Source organism: Lathamus discolor, chromosome 1, assembly GCF_037157495.1.
Source record: "Lathamus discolor isolate bLatDis1 chromosome 1, bLatDis1.hap1, whole genome shotgun sequence".
Classification (NCBI taxonomy): domain Eukaryota; kingdom Metazoa; phylum Chordata; class Aves; order Psittaciformes; family Psittacidae; genus Lathamus; species Lathamus discolor.
Genome location: NC_088884.1, coordinates 10,831,850 through 10,855,778, shown reverse-complemented (window position 1 = coordinate 10,855,778; position 23,929 = coordinate 10,831,850). Strand labels below are relative to the sequence as shown.

Here is a 23,929-nt window from a genome sequence, read left to right as displayed (position 1 = left end):
TTCTCTGCTGCTATGCAATTCATGTGATGGTAGGCAAGCTATGAGAACGAGCATTTCCAGACATGACCCCCCTTTCCGAGTGGCTAACTTGATACTTAGGGTTCTTGTTTCAAGAACGGTGATCACTCAAAACCTGTTTGCACTTACGCTGTAGATGCGTATAAGCAAATGTTGAAATACAAAATAAGCAAGTGAGGGACGTTAAATTACAGACTCAAATGTATGGCTGCTTCACCATACTTTGGGTCCCCAGCGGTGTAGCCTCATTAACACCTTCTTGAAGGCCTGCAACATTGTCAAAATAAGTGATCATTTGTGTTTCGCAAAGACATCACAATGAGAGAGAAATGAGGATGTTCATTCCTCATTGGGATGGGCTTTGGACTTTGACCAAATACATAAACACTGAGAACACATACAAAATGTGATGAAGAATGGAATAATGAATAGCTGCTTGGTGGGGGTTCCAACGAAAAACCCTGTGCCATCGTGTAATTAAAGCAACCTTAATGGAGGCATTTCAGGGTACTTAACTATGCCTCTTTATTATTCCTTTCATAAAGTGTTTTGGTGCGTACATAACACACCCAGCTACACCTCGAGCCTCTCTTACACCCAATTCTTAATATTCGGGAAAGAAAAAGGTTCATACGAATTGACACAGATTCCTGGAGAACAAAGAACTTATGCACTGCACTTGGTTTGTATCCAATTCCTAAAACACAAGTGAAACAGACGCACCAGTTCCGCAAATTTAAACAGAAGCAGTTATTCTTCTCCTAGAAACTCAGTCGTAGGAAAACGGCTTAGGATTTTGGCAAGACTTACTCACGCAAGATCTAACATTGAGTCTTGTCTCCAGATATGCCTGTACTGCAAAAAAATTACATAAAGGTTCCCTGCAGGATTTAATCTCCCATTCTCTTTTATGTCCAGACTTGCTCTGTTTACTTGTGTAGCATCGTAAATCGTGGACTTAGTTCTAAGCTTTATTTTTCCTTCCTGAAAAGTGCTCACAAAGAAGTTGAACACGCATGAAATTAAAGATACACTTCTTTTAATACAGTCTTTAAAGAAAATCATGCAGATCACACCTTAACCCCCCCCAAAAAAACCCCACCACCACAGTGTTTAGGATTATCTGTTTATTTATTTCAGTTAAAACAAACATACAATGTTTCATTGAAACTGTGTTGCACTCCCCGCCAACAACTGGAGCTGGACTGCTGGCCTCTAACAGGACGGTGGGTATTTACATATGTACACGGATGTACCGCAGGATGCCTGAATTCGGTGGCCTAACAAATATGTTAGATCCTACAAGCTGTTAAGTTGCTGCATTCAGGAAATCATCACATCCATGGTAAATTGTAGAGGAAAAGTATACATGAACCTGAACGATGCTTTTTATGGACCCAAGTAACTCCTGTGTTTATTGCAACATATACATTTGTAATAAATACAATCTTAGTGTTTTCTTACACACCGTAGGTGTAACACATCGCTGCCATTTTTGCAAGCGTTACGTTTTGCTGTAAAAGAATCCTTCCTTTGACAGTTGTTATACAGATGTACAATGTGAACAACTCCTTGAAATGATGCAACAATCAGTAATGAGAGAGGAATATATACATAAATCCTGGATTCCAAACCTACATTATATACATTTTACTTACAGTATATACACACATACAATTTTATGTACATAGACTATCATAAATATTGAAAAATAGGTTTAGTTTTAATGGATTAATGTTTTATAAATAACATGTTATATTTATGACTGAAATATCATGGAAGACAGTAATGTCTGAGGTGACAAAACAGTGGTTTAATACTGAAGCTGCTCTTTTGAGGTGGTTTGTAATGTAGGTAACTTTTAAGCAGACAGGTTTGGAAAAAATACGTAATTAAATAAATCATATGTTGGAAACCAACCCAGCCAAGGGGAACTCAACTGTTGCAGGTGGAGAACCAGTCACTGAACAATACAACACATCATGTAAAATCTGGAAGTTGCTACATTCAGAGAATTAAGTGACGTATATGGTATGGTATGAGGTGCCATCTCAAATATCTCCCTCCTCTTTGGCTGCTGAGAGGACCGTGTAGTAACTTCTCATTTACACCTCCTTGCTCTTCCATGGTTGCGAAGAGAAAGGAGGCTGTTTCTCTCTTTAAATACCAGCAAGGGAAGCACTTCATCCCTTATGTGCTACAAATTGCTCAAAGGTAGACATTTTAATCCTCTTCCACCTTTCTGCGGAAGGTGGTTTGCAGAGGAGGAAGAAAAGCTGCCAAAGTACTGAGGAGGTATGTGCTCAGCACTTCTGTGGAGATCAGGTACCATGGGACAGTTGGTCAGCCATGGATGTACAGTACCTGAGGCAGAGAAGTACCTACAGAGCGTTAGGTAGTGCTGACTCCAGGATTGGTAATTGCCAGTTGAGTACCACTGAACTAATAATACAAACAACAGAAGAGGAGTCTAACTTCTCATTACAGTTTCATACTACAGACTTAGTGACCAGTACTTACAGTCATGCAGAAGTATCAAGACAAAATACCTGCAATTTCTTTTCATGGATTTTAAATGGCTGGGCAGAGATTGACATTATCTGCCAAATGGTGACTGTCATTTAGATTTGTTCCCAATTAATTCTACAAGAGCAAAAAAAGTCTCAGGCACTGTGTAATCGGTGGATTACAGGCCCTTCCTTGTTCCCTCTGACACAATGACCAAGTGGAACTTAGTAAATCAGATTTTTAAAGCATCATGTCAGATGAAGACAGTTGACCACATTGCCATGATTATTTCATTAATAATCTCTATCTAGGCTTTTGTACCCAATATTGTTGTGTTTGAGAACCTCTTGTATGCCAAGTACGCTGTATTACAAGTGTTATTTCTCTTCAACCTGGGATAAGAATGAAAGGGTAAACATGCACTAAAAACAAAACAGCTAATCACAACCATACAGCACCTGTTTCATCAGCTAGCTAGCTAGGGCTCGTAAGAAACTTACCTATTTCTGAAGCAAACAAGTATGAGATGACTATCCAGCCTATGAGGTTATCTTTAATACTACTATACAGTATAAATTGGAAGAGGAATCCCAGTTGTGTATGTGAAGAGAGTTTGTACCAAGCATGAAATACTGGTGCAGTTATTTTGTGGATTTGACTCAGAAACAGAATAGTCAAGTAATTCAGAATCCATTAACGGATGAGTAATTAGAGAAATACTGTACAGTTTCTGAACATTATACAACTAGTAAACTACGTGAGGACCTTTTTGTTTTCCTACAGAGTGTTTCAAGATAGATTGGACAGAAAATAAACCCCAACAAACATTGCTACAGCTGACAATGGACCTTAGTAATAAGAGAACTCCCAGAGGGAGTTTTATATTAATGGCAACATATGCTCCAGTGCCATTCGGTTTATATCTACAACAGGAAAAAAACCCAACCCAAAACAGAAACAACAAAAAAAAAAATGCAAAAACCCCCAAACCCTGTTTTACTCAATTGCACTATTGAGTACCTCAAGAAGGGAAATGTCAACGCCAACTTTACAATTCCTATATTATAGTTATAACATAGTTATGTTTTTCCTTAATCGCACCCATTTTAAAGGGTGGTTTTTTAAAGCTTGAAAATTTGGATTTCCACACCATTTTGGGGTACTAAGGTAACTGTAGTTACTTAATTTAAGTAAGTAAGCTGACAAATGATTTTCAGGATTCTTTTCACTCTACCTCAAACTAAGGGAATTTCATGGGAAGCAGTTATCATTCGAGAATTTTGACTTGAATTGGTTCGTTTTCTGTTTTGGTCATTTGAAGTACTTTTTAAAATGAAATTGCTTCTAGTTATGCCTCTACAGAAAGGCAAACCAGATTTAATTTAGGCCACTGATTTAATATTTTTATGAGCTCTTCTATTTTATTCTTTCATTCATTAAAAAAAAAATGTTTCTTAAAGTCAAAATAGTGCTTTTGAGGTCCATAAGAATTTTTGGTACAAAAAATAATAGTGTTTCTCTCTCTCTCTCTCATTGGTTAAACACTTTGCTGTAAATTAAAGTTATTTCTCACATCAAATGGTTCCATTAGGCACATTCAAGTAAAATAACAAAATATCCAAGTAACAATGACGAAAGCCAAACATGGCTTGATAAAAGTCTACAGAGTTTTCTGTCCATTCTCTGGAATGGAATAAAGTTGTCACTTCCTTCAGCCAGACACTCACGTTGGTTTGATGTTAGCATCCACTTCCACTATGCAGAATAGTTTCTTAAAATCAAGAGTTCGGGTATTCTACAATCAGAAGAACCATCAACAAAGAATCTGCATTTTAAAGGAAGCTGAATAGCTCATTTTCGTTCTCAGCAGGTATCTGAGTGAACACTGGCATCTGAAGTGGAGTATTAGAGATTAAACCAGGACAGTTAATGGCCATCAGATGCAACATTCTGGGTCCAGTCTAGAATAATCAGTGTCATACACCCAGTCATCACAAGTATGCCGCTTAGAAAGAAGAATGCAGCCTGGAAAGAAAGAAAACATAAAGGAAATATTTCAGATCTGCTACTACACCCATGAAGTCGTGTGCATTTACGGCACAAAGTAAAAGAGACACAAGATCGCAGTAAACAACAAGGAGTTAGGACCCTTTTCATACTTGGGGTCCTTTTCCAAATAAAAAAGTACATTTATCTCCAGTAGAGCAGACCTCATCCTCAACTGAGGGAAGTTAATGTAGCTGCTGATAACAGCCAGGATATGCCACTGTGCTGACTTGATTCTGACTCAGTGTGTCTAAGATTTGCTTGTGAGTCAGTATGTCCAAGATAAGCAAGAGTACCAAGATCAGTCAGGATGACCCAAACAATTGGTGGAGGTCAGCTTTTATGGGGTAAATTATATAAGTAAGTCTTGAAAGAAAATTTAAAGGAGAGTAACAAGACTTTTTTAGTACAGTTCTTAAGGGTAACCTGTTGAAATTCGGTTCTTGGCAGCAACAGAATGGCCCAACTATTGTTGAGATTGGGGGATGAGGGGTGAGAAAAGTCACTGAAGTGAACTGAGCCTTGCGATGTTTATTTCCTCAGTTTTGAGTACCTATGCAACTCCCACGTGTTAACTAAGATAACATTAAATACCAGTTCAATGTCTGCCTTCACCAGGACCTTAGAACTCTTGAATTGTTAAGAGGGAATCTGAAGTTCTTCTGAATTAGTAAACAAGTGTAACTATTTGTATTTGCCTATACATACCCCGATCTTTTGCACTGACTTCATTGGCTCCTTCTTCACTAACTTGATATAGAAGGCAGAAGGAAGTATAAAGATCAGCATAGCAGCCGCAGATGCACCTGTATTAAAAAAGCATAGAAATAAATATTCATAAACTGTTTCAATGGCATTTTCCAAGATTTTTAAGACTTCTTGAACCGATGTGAAAATGCTTACCAATGAATCCAAAGATATCTCGAATAGTAGGGACAAAGATAACAAGCATGTTGGTAAAGGCCAGAAGAGCAACTGTAATGGAACAGTGACGCCACCATCTAAACTCCTTCCCTGCCCACAACAGCTGGGTAATGGAACTGCGAATCTGTTGAAGAGGGGAAGGAACAAAAACACCCAGACAGTTTAGTCTTCGTTGTGGAAAGCAGTGACTGTCACCTGAATCAGACCTTCCTTCTGAAAGTATTTTAACACAATCTTCCTGAATATTTCAGGTTTTAGTAAACGCTGAAAGACCTCTGCATTTTTTCTTTTTTAATATGTATGTCCTGCACTGGGGGGGCAGCTCTGTGTCTACTGCTCTGTTTCTCTTCTCAGTGATTTAGATTTTCAAAGCACAGCCAATAATGGACTGAAAAATGAGGAAAAACATCTGTCTTGGGCAAAAATAAACCCCAGGGATTTTTGTAACATCTCAGGATGCTGCTCAACAACATCCACTTAAATGGCAAGAATTCCATACTCACAATGTACTTACATAAACACAAAGACTTTTGTAAGCTGATAATATACAAGTGCAAGTACTTCCAAGAAGGGGCAATCCGTTCCACCTCCCCAGTCAAACGATACCAGGAAAATAACATAACTGAATGTATTTGTATCTACTGCTTTGTAATTGTTGCCTATTCATTTAATTTATTTGAATTAACAGTATAGAGCTATTTCATCAAGCTTATTAGAATAAATTTCTTTTTCAGTTAAGAGGAATGTACAAATTAATGAACGGGAGTTACCAAATGAGTCCATAACTGCAGCAGGATAAGGGATGAAAACAAAAAATGGCAGTAAGAGTAAAAAAAGTAAATTACTTACTGGGAAAATAACTACAGGTACAGTAAGGGTTACAGCCATAAGTACAGCAAGACGCACAATCAGAAGAAGAACATCAGCACCCAGATAAGCAGAGTAGGTATGAAGCAGTTCTGGTTCAACTTTTCCTATAAAGAAATAACAGCACTTTAATTAGATGTAGTTAACACACTTCTCAGACAAACAGCTTCTGCTCTAAATCCCAAGCAAATTTTACAGTTAGAGCACTATGAATTGAAAGTTTCAACAGCTCCTGTAAGCATGTTTCCATTTTACACAGGGATAACTTGAAGGAACTGCATCTGTTTTAATCCAATTTTAATTCTGCGCCTTGGGCCCAGTTCTACCACTGGTCTCTTTCTGAGTGTGCACGTATGAAAGTTTTAACCCCACCACCCAACAGTGTATATTTAGAACCCATCTAAGTGCTAGCCTGTTCTAACTTAAAAATAATACTGTGGCTCTGCAGAACATAATTCATTTAAAGGAAAGCAAAGAAGGCGGTATTCACCGTAAAATGTCAGGTATCCAAAGAGAGCAGCCAATAAATACATGAGGAACATGGCAAAGAAAGATACATAGGACACATTCATCATCCTTTTACGGCTTCGGCTATGAGAAAGAGAAAAAGAAGCATTGTTAGCAATGAGAACATACTTTTGTATTACTTTGTTAGTGTAGTGATATTACAGACACATATCCAAGATTTACCTTTTCAGTTCTTCATAGATGGGAAGAATTGCAGGATGGCACACAAAGGAAAATGTTAGGATTGGGACAGCATAGACAGTCTGGAAAACAAAAGCATCTTTCTTAAATATCTCAACAGGCATTAGAAATTTAGTTTTAAAAAATGAATCCATAGATATTTCAGTTTTGACTTAGGCACCAGTCAGTTTGCGATAAAGACTGGCTATTCTCTACAACTGGAACTTTGGCAAAAATTAAAACAAGTTCATAATTTTCTTAAACCCATACCCTGAGGTACCAAACCCTCTCAAATCTCAGTGAAGCCCAATGTGAGCTGTATGTATTTGCATGCAGAATTATGTTCTGCATCTCACTGGCTTAAGCCGTTATAGCCTGATCTTGGCTATATTGGCTATTACACATGCTTCTTCCCCATATGTGAAGACGCCACTGTAATTGGGAGCATTTCATAAGAGTCAAGAGTTTGTGACTGGGAAGTTAAAGTCTATCCCAAACCTTGGCATACATTTCCCAAATGCTTTTGCTATTTACTTCTTCTGTATTTACTTTTAAAAATGCTTTACTAACTTGAGGAAGCTTGAGAGATGCTGTGCTGAAAAACCAGAGATGCATTTATTGCCACTCATCTCAGGCAGGCACCTCAAGCTCTCTAATTTCTGTATTTGGAGTGTGGAGACACTCGGTCTACAGAAGGTAAACAGTGCCTTACTCTAGTGGAACAGAAAATCTTAGCACATCCCTAAGTTTACAACTTGGCAATTATCCGAAGGAAAAATGACCTAATTTATCTGCTATGTATTTAGTCTCTCTTAGTTATTTTCAACAGAGAGTCTGAGTTTTAGTCAGTTACCTGTGAATTGAAGATGAAATATTTTGGCTTGCACATATCATCACTTGTTATGTTTTGATCCACCAAAGGTGCCAGTGTCACATTTACTAATGTCATGTTCAGGATATCGCTGTCCATAGGACAAGGGATCTGAAACATCTTCCAAATTACCTAGAAATAAAGTAATGTATTTGTTGCTACTTTGATGACTACAGTATGTGAAGCTTTACAGAAACTGTCTTATTTCACTTTGAAATGCAGTTTTAGAAGCACTGGAAGTCTACAAGACTATACTTACAACAATCAGAAAGAAGACCATGCAAAGTAAGGAAAAGCCGCTGGTATAGCCCAAATATCCTGTGTTAAAAGATAAAGAAATCTAAGGTACATAAACAGAAACACCATTGAAGTCATAACATTATGACAAAATATATTCTGTCAGTGATGTCTTTAGATTGCCATTTTCTTAGTGTTACAGAGAACAAGTTAATTATTCACTAACATCTGCTAATCTCAACCCAGCAACAAAATTTCTCAAAGGCATATTAGGGTGTACGCATACAGTGAGCCTGTAATACAGAACTTTATAACTAACAAAAGAATTCCCACACCAACAACTACATGAATTGTTTGTTACACATCAAGAACGATTAAAGGGTAAATTCTAACAGAACGCATTGTGCCTTTTCCCTTCTGTCTATACTGATTCACTCAATTTGTAGGTCGTAACTTGAGAAAGTAATTCACATTGAGACTCTCAGCAAGTAAGGCTCCAGTACAGGATTCTCGGAACAAACTGAATTATTCCAGTAATTCAATTGTTCCAGCTGAATTATTTTATGTATCACTGAATTACAGACATTTCATATGAAGTATCTGGTATGAATATTCTGCTACTGCTTGGGATCTAAAATGAAAATGTCACTTCTGTTTACACTGCAAAGACAATTTAACTGCCCTGGGCTAGCATCCCTGGCTATTATAGGATAGCTTATAACACTATTAGGTAGTAACACCATTATGTATGATTTCACTATTGACCAAAATAGCTCAAACTTTTTGATAAGAACACAAGCAAAAGTTACTGCTGAGCCTTGTTCTAAAGAGTTACCATATCTATTGACTTCTTGTTTTCCACAAGTACATCTGTAACTTTGAATACCTGTCTTGATTTTTTATTACTGTTATTATTTTAGGCAGACTGACAGCAATGGCCTGAACACTGATTAGTCCAATGAGACAAGTTTGGGGGCAGCTGTTAATTCACATAGTACTTCAGGGCTCAAACATTATATCAACCCATTTCTCCAGCGTATTTTCAAGTGGTTTTGATGGTACTCTACCACTTACCTAAATTTTTCAGTAAGGACAGAGGAAGAATGAGGATGACAGACACCAGCAGCACTAAATAGTCACCGTTAAGATACCATTCTCTGCAGGAAAAAAAAAGTAGTATTTGTAAATAATCAAAGTATTTCAAAATGATGACATTTGCAGTTCAGTTTTCATTCATGTCTTCTACAACATACGGCTTCTTAAATAAAATGTAGTACCTGATGTCACAAAGAATTGCTATTCAACTTCCTATATGGACCTAAAGCCCTACAATTGCTTCTTATCTCACCCCAAACCTGCATTGTGCCTTTCCTTTAGTGTCCTTTTCTAAAATTAATATGCATCTGGAAGTCAGAAGACAGGAACATAAATGAGTGGTCATACAAAAAAAGAAAAAAGTCAACTGGGATCAATAATGGAAAAAATAGTAATTTGCTTAAATGCTGGTTCCCAACTCTGCAGACGTATTGGAATATCAGGGCCCCAGCAGGGTGGTGATCCACTGTTAATGGAAATGAACTTCTGTTGGGCTCCCTGTGGGAGTTCAAAACAGGTGAGGGCTGGAGTTAAGACAGTAGCTCAAGCCCCGTGGCTGGGAAAACTCCAGCAAGCACTGGGAGTCTCTTGGGAGGCACTTTTAGTCCTTTTCCGTAGGGAAACTATAAGGACCTCAGATATTTTATTCCGTTTATTCCATAAGAAGTAATAGCTATTTTTGACAAAACATTTTGGTGTGTTAAGAGATTAACATCTTCCTTTGAAACACAGAAAAACAAAGTCAGATCTGTGTAAATATAATTTCACTGAACTAACGGAAAAACTGATCTTGAGCATTTAATTGTGGCAGGGTAACAGCTTTCTTCACCTGTCCTACAGAATCATCCTGTATTCTTTACGCAATTTAAGTACCACTAAGCATCTATTCCAAGATGTTAATACCTTATACTCTGTTACAGTATTGTCTTTACAGTATGTATTTTAAAATGGACTGTATACTATCTAGATAAACAAAGAAAACCTAATTAGAAATCTGTGCATTCAAACTCAATTGCTGAATTATAAGCCTATATATGGTAGTGGAAATATGGAATAACTTTTACAGACTTGCTCTGGATTTATGCAGTAAATGCAAAACCAGTTTGGTCATCTCTTTCCCCAGTTTTACATGGGATAACTAAATGCAAAAAATGTATTTTAGGAAGTTCAGACATGTAGGACATTAACACCACGTACCTTTCGTTGGCTTTCTTTTAAAGTGTAATAGTCTCGTGGTAGATTTGAAAGGAACCACAGCGCAAAGACTCCTTGCGTTTCATATAACCGTAAGAACATGCACTGTTACTGTGCAAGCCTCACATGGAGGCCCTCAGGAGTTTCAGACCAAGGACTTAAAAGTTTGTCTGTGCTGAAGAGTAAAGAATGGGATTGTGCAGCTTCAAGACACAGCTGAGTACTTTGAAAACTGCTAAACGAATTTTAACAATGGAGCAATCATTTGAAATATTGTCTCAGAATTCCAAAATATCGTCTACAGTAAGCATTATCTTGAGACATTTAAACAGGTAAGTGCTTACACTTTAGGCACCAGGCTGCCAGAGCAGAATCCAAGCCAACGGCAGCCACCCAGACTCCCCTAAGCAATGCATGGAGACAATCAGTTAAATGGGGTCCACAATGGGCAGAGCACTGAGAACAGATATATCAGTGTACAGCTGCCTAGTGCCAGCCAACAAGAAAACACTTGAGATACAAATCTCAGCTTCTTAATTTTGTCTGCCAGACTGGCAGAGCAGCAGCTGTATCCAGCCTGATTCACAGCCTTCAATTTTCCCCCTTGAACTGCAACCAATTTTGAATCACTCTATGACGATGGGACAATTATAATGACTTGCTTCCAAGTCCCCTTGTAAGTACTGGCTAGTCCACGGACTTCCTTAAAAAGTGGAAAATAAGGACTTCAATTCAGCCAAAGGGGGGAAATGAACCTTCCCAGCAAGGAATCTGTAAATATTACATTACTAAGTAAATGGGGTGGGTGCATTCTTAGAGTACATTAAGGAAAAAAGAAAAAAAGAAAAGAAAAAAAAATAGAGAAAAAAGATGGCTAGCACTGTTGTCATGACAATATCTATCACAAGCTGTATGAACACCACCAAATGGCTTGAACCCCTTGGGGAACACAGGCAGAAAAATGCCTACCTTCTGAACTCAGGCTTAGGTGTAAGTTGGAGTCTTGAGCTGCTCAGCCCTCTCAAGACTGGGACACTTCAGGACAAGGCACAGAAGTACAACTCTGAAGAGTGAGATTTATAGCACTTAACTCTATCCATCTGAAGTCAGGCATCTTGTTTTAGATAACTGTTTTTACACACCCTCTCAATATAGAGCTATATGATAAATTGTTCTTTGGAGATGCCCAAAACAGGTGTCTAAGCCAGGTGCACTGAACTAACCACTACAGAGGATCACCTTTCTCCACTGATTACACCAAGACCAGAGTAATAATAAGCTCAAAATCTAACTTTCAGATGGTACGGTTAGATAAAATGAACCCTGCCCATGGCACCCACTGTTAAAGCTAAGCAGGAAAGCCACTATGGAGTCAAGGTGTCTCCAGGGCTAAATGGCAATGTGTTCACCATTTTAATCTTGGGCACATAAACTCTGGTTTAGTTCAACGTTTAGTCCCCATGTCTTTCTGGGAGCTTTCCCTTAACACATTCATTACATAACTGCGCTTTAACCTTATATTTAATCACTTCCCACAATATTAACGCTAGAAAACCCAAATAATCAGTCCAAAACAGCTGGAATACAGTTAAGGAAAACAAAACAAAAAAACAACCATGACTGCATTTACCTTCCCTTATTGAGAGTATGTACCGACTGGTACATACCTTAACACTTACCTGATGTTCTTTACAGAACAGCTTTCTGCAATATGATGCAATACCTGTATTTTTCTACCCCTTCCCCAGGACAGCTGGTTCTAAATGATGTGGAACACTCAGGGGAAGGACAAACTTACTGTATCTCTGTCTGAGTAAGAAGCTACCCTATGGTGTACCGAACGTGGTCTTCATATAAATATATATACAGTCTCCGTATTTGTTTCTCCTAATGGTTTCTCTGATGAGGAGTTCTAACACCTACCCTGTGGTCTCTTCGATGTTCATAAATGTCTTGATGACCAATGGTAACTCATATTTCACTATGAAGAGGTAGCTTGACATAGCTGTAGGTGAATAACATCATAGATCATTACAAATATAGAATATGCCACAAGATGCAAGAATCACATAACATGTTTCATAACTTCACTTGAACACAAGCAGTTAATGAAGACATGTTGTGTGAAAAAAAAAGTCTCCAAGAATAAGCAGGGAACAATTAGTATTGCCAGTACAAACATTTTAAGATCTTGTCCTCACCTCCAATGTTCTGCATTGTAATTGATCCAGAAGCAGCAAGTTTTCCAGCCATACCAAATGCCTTCATTCCCAACTGTTCGTACAATAAAGATCCTGAAAGAAAACAAGATAATCCATTGGAAGGGTGTGTTTCAATGATACCATGCGAAACAAATGCTGTATGTTTATAAAATAGTGATTTGCCATACCTCCTTCATTGGCAGTCTTCAAAAGGAGATGCACTGAATATAAAGAAAATATTGAGACAAACAGCAGAAGTATCCTGGGGGAGGAAAACATGCAGATTTTTACTAGCCATAAGTGACTTACTGTAACCCTATTAAATAAAGGTGCATCAAACATCAAAATTAATAAAGGCCAGTTGAAAGCATTCTGAAAACCCAACTAATGACTAATTTAGAAAGGATTTTATGCCGAAATTGCTTTTCAGAGGCAGAGAGATCAATTGTAGTGTAGGATTAAACAATGTTTATATTCAGGGTTAAGTGGCCTAAACATCAAACGACCATTATAACTGGCTACATTTGATATAAATAACAGTGTCAATGAGAATGGTCTTTGTATCATTGTAAGAAACTGTATTTCTCCTGTCTTCCTGTTCTTGTTCAAAAGTAACCATCCCTTGTCCAGCATAGTTACCCATCTATTGGCCATCCAATTGTGAGTAACTGCAGCTACACTGAAGATTATCTCTTGGTCTTAAACAAATCAGCTTTTCACAGCTTAAACCTGTGCTATGTCTTTTTTTATATAAAGATGAAACTGCAGAAGCCTTGAAGAACTGACTGAAAATTCAGATATATCAAGAGCTGTGTCTTCAATGGAAATACATTAAAAATAATGTTAATGAAAAAAAAAAACCAACCCCTTTCTTTGCTCAAGTTACTATTCATGCGTGCTTACATAGGAATCTCTAGCAGCTTGCTTATCTTCCCCACAGCTTTTACATGCAGTACATATTTGCAACATATAGAATTCGGATCTCAACAACACATCACTCCCACAACAAATGCACTTCCTGCAGTGGCACACTAGGGGGGACTTCTCAACTGCTGAAGAACACAGTGGAAAATTACAACACATTAAAAAAAACCCTGCCCTTTCTTACACCTATACAAGCATTCTGCTTTATAGGAAAGCTAAGAATCTGCAAAATGCTGCCCCAAAAATGGCAAGCTCCATTTAGAGTTCCCACAATATTCTTTACATTTTGTGTAATTTTTGATGTTGCCAAAATCAGTAAACACCGCACAGAGAACTGGGAACAAGAACATTTGAGAAAAGCTTTGCAGATGAATGTATGAGGAATACAGGAAACTTGCGGTACTGTGCCAATTCAACACCAACATGTGCACACAAATAAACCTCTGTATTTCTGATAGGCAGAGATTAACCAGGATGTAACTCGAACATCAAAACAGGACAGCAAGATGTGAAATGTTCATTAAAACAGCACAGATCTTGGACCCCTCAGTCCTAACCTTGAATTGCTGCCTACGGTGTTGACAAGACCAGTCAGCAAACTCATCTTGAAGCTCAGTTTCTGGCTTCCATACCGCATCATTCATTGATTTAGTGCTGACACAAGTGACAAGTCACAGCACTGACACAAGTGACTTCACGCAGTCTTCAAAGACTTTACTGCCTTAATCAACTGCATCTGTATCTGTATCTGTAATCTAGTTATTAAAAGATGTCTGTAATGCCCTCAGTGTCACCATAAATCCTCAGTATCATCAGTGATTGACTGCCTTGCTGCCTTGGAACTGTACAAACTGCACTAAGTTTCGCAAGGTTTATCTTTTGCGTCAATACTAACACAAATAGATCTGAACACAGTATCTGGAAATGAGAAGGTAACTAAACTACCTCAGCACCCAATTGTTAAATTGGAAGTTTTGAACATTTTTGTCTTCAGAAAACAGGGTCCTTGTTATATGCAAATCTATTCAAATATTGAACCCCACATTCTTTATTTTTCTCTCCTTAGAGATGTTCCAATTACACTGATTATCTTGTATGTGTTGCAGAACATCTTTAGTGAATGAAACTGATGGGTAGAGAAATTAAGTACATCTTCTGAATTCATGCTACGAAGTTGTTCACTCAGTTTAGCATCATCTAAATAAGTGCAAGTCTTAGTAAAACATTAACAAATTGTCATGTATTTAAAATAAAATCCTTTAGATCAGAACTTTACATGCTGGTAGTTTCCTCAGGAAAACTGAATGCCACCCTGATATACTGTGAAATGCATGGAAGTAAACCTGACCTACAGCTTTCTGGAAATCTGGTCACAGAGTAAAGCAAATTTCAGGCTAAACATTACTCCGCACTTGTTCTTGGACACTCAGCACATTTATCTATTTCCATGATAAAAATACAAAGTTCCTTTAAACATATCCATGGATTCCCATTTGCACTCAGACACTGACACTGCACGTTGTGTGAGCTGAACTGCCTTCAATATATGAAAAACATACTCTCCCAAGACATTTAGGTGCGGTGTACATAACTGTTTCCTGACGTAATTTCCAACTACATTATTAGACTCCCATTTTATGCCTGAAAGCTTCCGTCAATATAGACATCGCAATAAAGATATGCTGGTTATCCTACACCCCTCCCTTGCAGGGAGACTGCAATTTTTATAGGTGAAGCTGAAACCAGCTCCCTAAACTGAGTAAAAGCACTGCAATGAGAAAGATTTCTTTACTGGTGTAAAGAAACACAGTACTTAACGCACATTGCATCTCTGTTCCTGAACTTAGTTGTGCTTAAAGGAGACCCCGATTGGTAGGATTGGGTCACAGAAATATTTAAGAGTAGAAACAGCCAGACTTGCAAGAGACAAGCAAAATAACCCGTTTCTGCCTACATTTTTCTTCTGTCTGCAGCCTGATCCTGTACTTTTTGTGCAATTATCACTTCCATTAACTGAAAGATTTCTGTTGTCATTAATTTCAGTGAACTCTAAAGGAAACAGCTAATGCAGACTTCAGTATTTTAACTGGCACCTCTCCTTCCCAATTGGATAATGGAATTTTCAAGGGAAGTCTATCACCTAAATACAGCTAAGTAAAGGAAAATTCACTGTAAAATGTTTTGTGGCTTGCAGAACTTGTAATGAACCTGTTTAATTTCTGCAAGTCCTTCCGAATGTATCAGAACCTCTTACAAGCCATAAAATCTAAAAATGCAATTCTGAACCCTACGGCAATGATGGGTATTTTGGAAAGGTCATATCCTTATATCAAGTGTTTTCCATTAGTAGTTATACAGCAGAAAGAGTATTTTTGTTTATGAACCAAAAGATACTTACACAAAAAGAGCAATTCCAGTGTTAGCCATGGCATAAGAAAGACCAAGGATGCCACTACCCACAATGGCATTGCTCAGATTAAATACTGACATTCCAAAGGAAGTAGTACCCGGATGCTGAGAAAAGGAAGACAGGTAATAGTTAGTGGAAAATTAGCACTTATTTTAGAATTAACACAAACATAACACCGGCAAGAAAGGCCCTGGTTTGAAACATCATTGGTATGTACTTACATACTGAGTTTCATATTTCTTCTTTCCAAGATTGGAGTCGAGCAGGAAATTCTGATTTTCTGGATCAATATCCGCATAGTGGCTGTAAAAAACATTGCACCATTAGTGACTGTCACGGGCAACTCGCGTATTAACTTCCCATTCAGCCATCCCGAAACACTTCAAAGGGAAGCCAGAAAACCAGCGGAACGACCAGAGGAGCAGCAGCACCACCACCCCATTCATTCCCCCGCGTCCGGCCAGCGCACAAAGCGCTGCGCTGTTTACATCCGCGGTCACTTCCGTGCCTCCGTAACGCGTGCCAGACACGCGGCACCTCCCGACCCGAGGCGCCGTTTTAAGCGAAAGGCTGCAGCGTGTCGCCGGTGGCCGCGGCCGGGTGCGCGGTGCCGGCGGCGGGGCGCGCCCTCACCTCTTCATGGCAGCGGGCTTGGTGGGGTACGGGTAGCTGAAGTCGTTGCTGTTGGAGCTGTAGCTGCTGCTGTCCTCGTCCGGGGAGATGTTGAACTTGCCCACCTCGGCGCTGCTCATCCTGCCTCTTTTGTCCTTGCTGGCGGGGGGACCGCCGCGCCTGCGGAGGTGGGGAGGCGACGTCAGTTGCCGCAGCGGGCGCCGCGCCGCGCCGCGGGCACGTCACGTGGCCCAGGCGCGCTCCCCCGCCCGCCGCCGAGTGGAAAAGTACCAGGCGCGTGGGGCGGGGGGCGCGCACGGACAAAGGTGGGACCCGCGGCGGGGGGGGGGGGGACACAGGACCGGGCGCTGCCGAGACCCCCTCCCAACGCGGCGGGCACTGGGGGGGGGGCACCGGCACCGGCACCCCCCCATAGCGGGGCGCAGACTGATGCAATACCGGCGGGAGATGTCACACTGCGCCTCCCGCCCCGCGGGCGCCCCTCTGGTTACCTCCCCGCTCCCCACCGGTGACCCCGGGCATCCCCAGCGCTCGCAATGGGGAAACGCAGACCGGCTGCGGGGCTGCCCCGCGCGGCAGCCGCTCGGGTGTTTTCCATCCCGGCGGTGTGTCCCGGGGAGCACCCGGCGCCGCGCGTCCCCGAGGAGCCCGGCGGGGGGCTGCCGCCGGGAAAGGCTGCGCCCCGAAAATCGCCTCGTTCCTTCTCCCGCGCCGTACCTTCTTCGCAAGGTCCGGAAAGCGGGTTCTTCTGCCGGGGTAAGGAGATGCTCCTCTGGCCGCTGCTGCTCCTTGCGAGGGAAGAAAACCCTTGACTGTAAAACGTCAACGAAAACAAACCCCTAAATAAATGAAGGCAGGGAAAATTCCCTTCAAAAAGCCAGCGGTGTCAAAGGCAAAGGAAACCTCGCGTCCGTGGCGCTCCGACGGAGGCGCTCCCGGTCTGACGGCCCCCTCGGGGCGCCGCCGCTCTTCAGACAGGAATGCGGGCGCGTCATCGCGGAGGGGCGCGGCGCCCGCGCACCGCCCCCCGCCCTGCCCGGCCCGCCCGGCTGACCCCTGCGCCGCCGAACGAGGGCTGCGGGGCGGGGACAGCGGGAGCACGGCCGCCCGACGGACGGGTGGGCGCCGCTTCACCGGCCTGTGCCCTGCGGGGGGTCCGGAGCGGGGCCGCCGGCCCATGGTAGCGGCGGTGGCGCCGCTCAGCTCTCCCGGCGGGGCGGCTGCGCTCCACCGCGGAGACGGGAGGCGCGGGGCTTGTCGAGGGCACACGGTGAGAAAGGTGTTTCCGCGTGCCCCGTGCTGCACCCGCAGCGCGACGGCAGTGCCGGGTACGGACTGATCGGCGGGGGGGGGCTCCCTCCCAGCTCCCTTCCTGGCGCTGCCCTGCAGCTCGGTGCACGGCCGGGATGCGGTGCCACCGGCCCATAGCCACCCACTGCCGTCAAGCGCTATTTTTAACGTGCGAGCAAGCAGCGACGCACGTGCGAGCCTCGAGCGTTTCCTCCGGGAAAGCCATCGGGAATGACGGCCTCCCCCTAGTGATGCCAGGCAGGATAAACCCCGCTGGAGGGAAGAAAAAGGGGGGGGGGGGGGGAACATACATCCCCCTTGCCTTTCCTCAAGCAACCAGAAACTCTGGAGGGCTTCGCTGCTTTACCGCTTGCAGAAGGGGGTAGCGCGGCTTTGGTCTTCGCCTGAGCCCCTCACACACGCTGCGGGACTGCAGCTCCAGAGGCGGCTTGGACACGGCTGCAGGGGACCCTCTGGCCACTGTTTCTGAAGACAGAGGGGGTCTGAGGTAGGTGGTGCTGCTGGCCTCGAGTACGGAGAACGGCTGGCTAGGATGGAGAATGACTTTCTATTCGCTTGTCCTCTGATTCCTCCCCCGCTACTCCTGCAGCACCCACAGCCCGGTGTGAGGCCCGCCTGACAGCACATATGAACCGGCCCGGGGCGGCCGCAGTGGGCCGGGAGCCGCTCGCACCGTCGAGGGGCAGCGACCCCCGCCCGGCCCCCCGCGCTCCCGGGCCTTGCGGAGGGAGGGGGACAAGCGAGGTTGCCCCGAGCTCAGACAGCGCAGGGCGGCCCCGCCCCTCCCGCTGCGGAACGTTCTGGATGTGCGCGGGGACCGCGGGGCGGGGCACGCGCGGGAGATGCGGAGCCGAAAATTTTCCATCCCCGCAGTTCTGCCCCCGCCCCCCGCGCCATCCGGCACGTGACGTCACGCCCCTCCCATTCCCCCCTCCCCCCCCCCCCCCTCCGTTCCTTCCCCCCCCCCCCCCCTTCCTCCCCGCAGCCCGGCCCTGCTGTGCGGGGCGCGGCGCTCCGCGTAGCCCCGGGGTAGAGGCGCGGCGGCGGGGGCCCGTGCTCTACCGGTCCTGAGCCACCGGCGGTGTGTGCTGAGTGTGCGTGGGCCGGGTGCTAGGCGCCTCGTAGCGGGCTTTGAGATCCCTCATCCCGGGGTGCTTTAGGGATGAACTCGGCCCATCGGAGCCACCTGCAGCTCGGGGCGCCTCGGGGCCGAGCCTCCCCCGCTTGCAGGCGAGGGAAGTGAGACTTGGGGGGGCTGTGGTGGTTCGGAGCTGCAGCCGTAGCGCGTTCGGTCCTCCTGGAAACGTGGCAGCCTTGGTAGGACGGCCGCAGAGGCTGCAGCGGTCTGATGGGTTAAACCGAAGGACCGCACAGCGCCGCTTGAAAGTGCCGTCACGGTGATAGGTAAATAAGCTTTGCTACCGGGGAGGCGGGTCACACGCCTTTGAATGGGAACGGTGGATGCCTTACGCGGCCTCCAGTCAGTCCCATTCTTCAGGTGTCAGCAGTTCTGCGAAATTACAGTTTACAGGAGAGAGGTCAAGGTGACCTGTTTATTGTGGGTTTGGAGAGCATAACAACAAGCGCAGTGATGCAGCTCTAACGTTTCCAGGATCTCTTTCAAGGCAAGTGCACAGATTCGGTGCACGGTGAAGTGTCCCATGTGCTCCCGGTAAATACAGAAGCTGCCTTCATGGATGTGGCCTGGTTGCCATGAGCGGTACAGTTCTTTAAACCAGACTCTATAGCAAAACAAAAGTTCTACTGTACAAGTGCTTGATTTTTCTTTTTTATTAGAACTGCCATAATATTGTGAGGAGGGACAAAATGAGGCTTCTTTGCTCATTATGAGAAGAAAAAATGGTAAAATACATACAGGAAGAAAAATTGCTCTTTTCCTAATGGCCCCCTTATTGGGAGGTTCACTGTGCAATATGCGAGTGCAATCTGCACTGCTCCAGAATATTGGGTCTTTAAACTTGTTACCCATGCAGCTCATTTGATGGTTCAGATGGTCTGCTTTTTCAAGTGGTTTTAAGTAATGCCTCACTGATTAAATTATAATTTTCCTGACTTTGTAATTGCCAAGAATGTCCTTGGCAAAATATACATACAATGTGTTTCATCCAGTTTTGAAAAGTATTTTGTAATCAGAATAATAAAAGTTAATGTTCATCAGTTCCTCCCACCACACTTTCAACGATTCACTTGTTTTCATGTCCTGTTTTTCTTTCTCCCCTTTTTTTGGCGTTCCTATGTTGTTTTTTCCTCCCCTTTCTTTTCATGCTCCTTGTCCCTCAGTCACCCTCATCTTTATACCTTAAGTTTGTTTGCCTTTTATTCATAGGTTTTTATCATAGGTGTGTGCACCTACTCATTGCAAGCTTCCTTACAGTGTCTGAGCCTTTAGGATAGTTGAGAATCTCTTAATCTGGAAATTCTGTTCCTACTTTTTGTATTCATAAGATAGCCCAGCACAATTCTGGAGACTAAAAACTGCTGAGGGTTATTTTTGTTTTTTAAACACTGAAAAACAGGGGTTTGTATTTTCTTTAATATAGAGCTGTGGGTGATGTGTCTTAGTCAGGTTTCCCATGCTGAAAGACCTTATAGTCTTTTATGGGGTGATGCTTTACACTTTCAAAACAAAGCAAAACCCGGCAAACAAAGGTAACATGTTACTGTAAGGATGTTGTAAAAGAAACGGTAAGGTAGTTGCTCGGTGTTGTAAAAATTGAGTTGTGTTCAGTTATATGGGTAGAAATGAGCTGGAGTTTTCAAAGTATTAAACCGGAAGATAATGGGGTGGTTTCATCTGAAGAGCTGTCTGCTATGCTCTTCTAAATGTTGGTATGCAGCTCCGGCTGTGCTGTAGGTTTACCCCATGCCATAACGTGGCCTACAAGTAACTGGCCTGTGAACTGTTTCTTTCTGAATTGCATTAGTTGTTTTTATGTTTAGAAAAAAGAAGTAGCTGGCAAGTGCCCGTGTTTTTTCTTTGCTCATGTTTAAGCAAATAAAAGGCCTTTGTAATATGGGAGGTTCTTGTTTCATGCTATTTCTTCCTATGTATATAAACAAACCTTGTGGAATACTGCAAAGCTCTCTGTAGGACATGCCCAGTAAAGTCATTTGTGTTTATGCTATGCATCCAAAAGTTATGTGTACAGTAATAATGTAAAAGTCAAGTCCATCCACATGGTTTTTAGATGATGCTTCCTAAATTGCCCAAAGGATATCTAATGAAATATGTAATATGTCAAAGCAGTCTGTCCTAATAGCTACATAACACTCATTTTGCCTGTGCCTAGTATGAATAATATAAAAATCCCAACAGGGTAAGGATGGGCATCGGATGAACTCCTTGGTACTGTCAAGAGTCTGGGGAAGGATGGTGATGCAGAATGGTGACAGGGACCTGAGAGCTACATTACGTCCTGTGTGAAGCATCTGCAAAGGGATCTCTACATGACAGCCATGTTCTGTCATGAGGAAGAGCTGGAAGTGTGGGTGAGTGAGTGGGGAAAACAAGGACTCATGGTTTTGCTGCATGGGCTCAGTGGTCCATGAAGATGCAGGCGGGGCTATGGGTTCCGCCATCCTTCCAAACAGTTTGGTTCATTATTCTTACCTCACATGGACTGCCTGTAGCGTGTAATTAATGAAATTACAGGTTCTGATAATATGCTTTCTCAAACAAAACTTCCACTGAAGCCAAGAGGTATTACGAGTGCATAAGGAATGCAGGGTTGCATATCCTGCCTCTTGGGGCTTTATGATGGTGAGTTGGAGTTACATATTAAACTCGGTTTAAGCCTTAATTTTTTCCCTCTGTGTTTATCCTTGTCTAGTTTCAGTTTTGCAATACGAAAACAACAAAATCACTATGTTAAGAACATAAGCGGGAGCATTCTTTTAAAAAATAGTACATTTACTATAATTATAACGTGGATTTAAGCCAAAAATAGGGAGAGATTCTGAGTCTTGAGTTTTCAAGCCATCTGATTATGTTAGGATACTTCAATAAACTTAAAACAGTGGGTGCTGCATGAGATCTACAGTACTAGTCATCCGCAAGAAGCTGTCAGCCTTAAATGGACATTGCCAGTTGCTATAAAAATATTTTTTACTTTATATTTTTAACTCTCTAACATTTTTAGGGGTTTCAAAAATAGCGTTTCTCCATTAATCTTGATTCATCTTTTCCACTCGGCAAGCACTGTTGGTTTTTTCTAATTTCCTGTGTGAAACTGATGTAAGGTTTGAAGTATATCTTTTTGTTTGTTTTTTAAGTACATATTTTTGTTTGTTTATATCTTTTGTCTAGTACAGAGCTAGAAGAGCTTTGGACATGGTCTTTGTTTCTTAACTGATAAACGAATTTGAAACTCTTTCATTTTCTGTAAGCTATCTCACATATTTTTGTTTAGGTCCTTACAGGAATAAGAGCTACTATTTTTGTTCTTCTCCCATTTGCTGGTGGCAGGGAGTACAATTTAACATGCACATTTGAATTCCCAGAGATGTTATTGCAGTAATTACAGCAGACTGTACTTCAGCATCACTTGTTATGTCAGCAGATCTTTGAGGATCTTGTTTGTCAACTATCTAATGCTTCGTATCTTGGAAATGTCACTTGCATTTTTGTGGTTCCCTTAAAAATAGTGTAAGTTTAAGGCGTTAGATGGAGTTCTCCAGCAAGGCTCTGTGCAAGACCTGTATTCGTAAGGGAACAGAACTGGAATAACTGTGTAGTTAGCAAGATGTTTCTGTGCTTTACCAGTTAGAGTAAGTGTGGAAGCACTAATGGGCCAATAAAGGGTGAACTAGGGCAGGAGATCAGCAAGCACTATACTTTGATGGAAAATAAAGCCACAGTGAGCCAGCAAGATCAGCTCCTCACTTTCTTGCCAAAAAAATACAGTGAAAACACATAGCAATAAAAGCATTATAATTGGATCTCCATTCTGTAAATGTGTGTAAGTTTGTATCATTATCCCTTTTTTTTTCAGTAAAATTACAGATATTCCTAAATGTTTTGAGGACTGGGTGACTTGAGGACTGGATCCTACTTTGTGGATGACAGCCATTATCTACTGAACATAAAATTCCACTTTTCATCTTGAGCACAAGAATAGCTATTTACAGAAGGTCCTGAAAATCTGATACATTTTCTCTTGACAGGGGCCAGTAGAAGATTCCTCTGTGACAAATGGTAGGAAAAAGCATAGGACCGTGTGGTTGTATGCTGTAGCAGTCTGATGTCTAGGAGCTACTGAGCCAAAGGTTGTCTCCATGTGTTTGTATTTAGAAGTTTCTAGTGCTCATCTGCATGAAATTGTTGAATCACTTTTGAACCCACGCTTAATTTGATATGTATCATAAGTGGTGGCAAAGCTGACTTGGGCATTTACAAAAACTTCCATTTGTTACTTTTTTCCCCCAGACTTCTTCCTGATCAGTTCATTCGAGATCCCCAAGTATTTGCACAGTAAGAATTGGGTTTTATGTACCTTTATTATACTTCGTATGGTTGTCTGTCTCGAAACCAAGGAGCACTAGTCAATCTGATAGAAACTGTTTCATATCTTCAGTTCCCCTGGATTCCTATGCTAGTGAAAATGAAGGCTGTTAGAGATGTTGTAGCTGTCGTCTTGTTTATTAAAGAATAAAATTTAGACCTGGAATCTCTTATAAAGTGGCAGTAAGCAGATTTCCTTTACACACTGTTGTTCTGTGTTCAGGCTGATGTATGTGCATCTGCACATTCAGAGGAAGGACTTTTCCTCCAGCTCTTTAGATTGAGTGTTTGCTGTAGGTCTGGATATTCTAAGTTGGCTGGTGTCCATATGTAGAAAACTTTCATTTTTTGAAAGATGTTTTTTAGTTTTAAATAATTCTCAGCAACATTTGTAAACTTTTTCTTATGGGAAGGAAAATCACTCTCCTACCTGAATGTGTATGCTGTTTTTTCAGTGAACAAAAATGGACATATTTTATTTA

The 23,929-nt window shown here is 42.1% G+C and overlaps 1 protein-coding gene across 2 annotated transcripts; it reads right to left on the bottom strand.

Annotated features, from left to right (window-relative positions):
* Positions 1-1,130: 1,130 nt before the first annotated feature.
* Positions 1,131-18,161, bottom strand: SLC38A2 (solute carrier family 38 member 2). Of its 2 annotated transcripts, XM_065688505.1 has the most exons (17): positions 17,519-18,161; positions 17,333-17,427; positions 16,616-16,774; positions 16,204-16,285; positions 15,971-16,086; positions 12,837-12,910; positions 12,649-12,741; positions 12,371-12,452; positions 9,233-9,315; positions 8,181-8,239; positions 7,904-8,053; positions 7,054-7,133; positions 6,854-6,954; positions 6,346-6,470; positions 5,476-5,620; positions 5,281-5,378; positions 1,131-4,551 (listed from the first exon to the last, which is right to left on the bottom strand). In XM_065688505.1, exons 1-17 carry the CDS (start codon positions 17,792-17,794, stop codon positions 4,453-4,455), a joined length of 1,917 nt encoding a protein of 638 aa, XP_065544577.1. In that variant the 5' UTR covers positions 17,795-18,161; the 3' UTR covers positions 1,131-4,452. The 2 variants fall into 2 exon arrangements, with proteins under 2 accessions (XP_065544577.1, XP_065544653.1); XM_065688581.1 differs by lacking the exons at positions 15,971-16,086; positions 16,204-16,285; positions 16,616-16,774; positions 17,333-17,427; positions 17,519-18,161 and adding an exon at positions 13,552-13,647.
* Positions 18,162-23,929: the final 5,768 nt, after the last annotated feature.

Coding starts and splice junctions, on each gene's coding strand:
- SLC38A2 (XM_065688505.1), bottom strand. CDS start 17,794: ATGGGCCGGCGGCCCCGCTCCGGACCCCCCGCAGGGCACAGGCCGGTG. Junction 6,471..6,853: donor TGGATACCTGACATTTTACG/GTGAATACCGCC, acceptor ATTTCTTTATAG/GAAAAGTTGAACCAGAACTG. Junction 5,379..5,475: donor AGATATCTTTGGATTCATTG/GTAAGCATTTTC, acceptor TTTTTAATACAG/GTGCATCTGCGGCTGCTATG.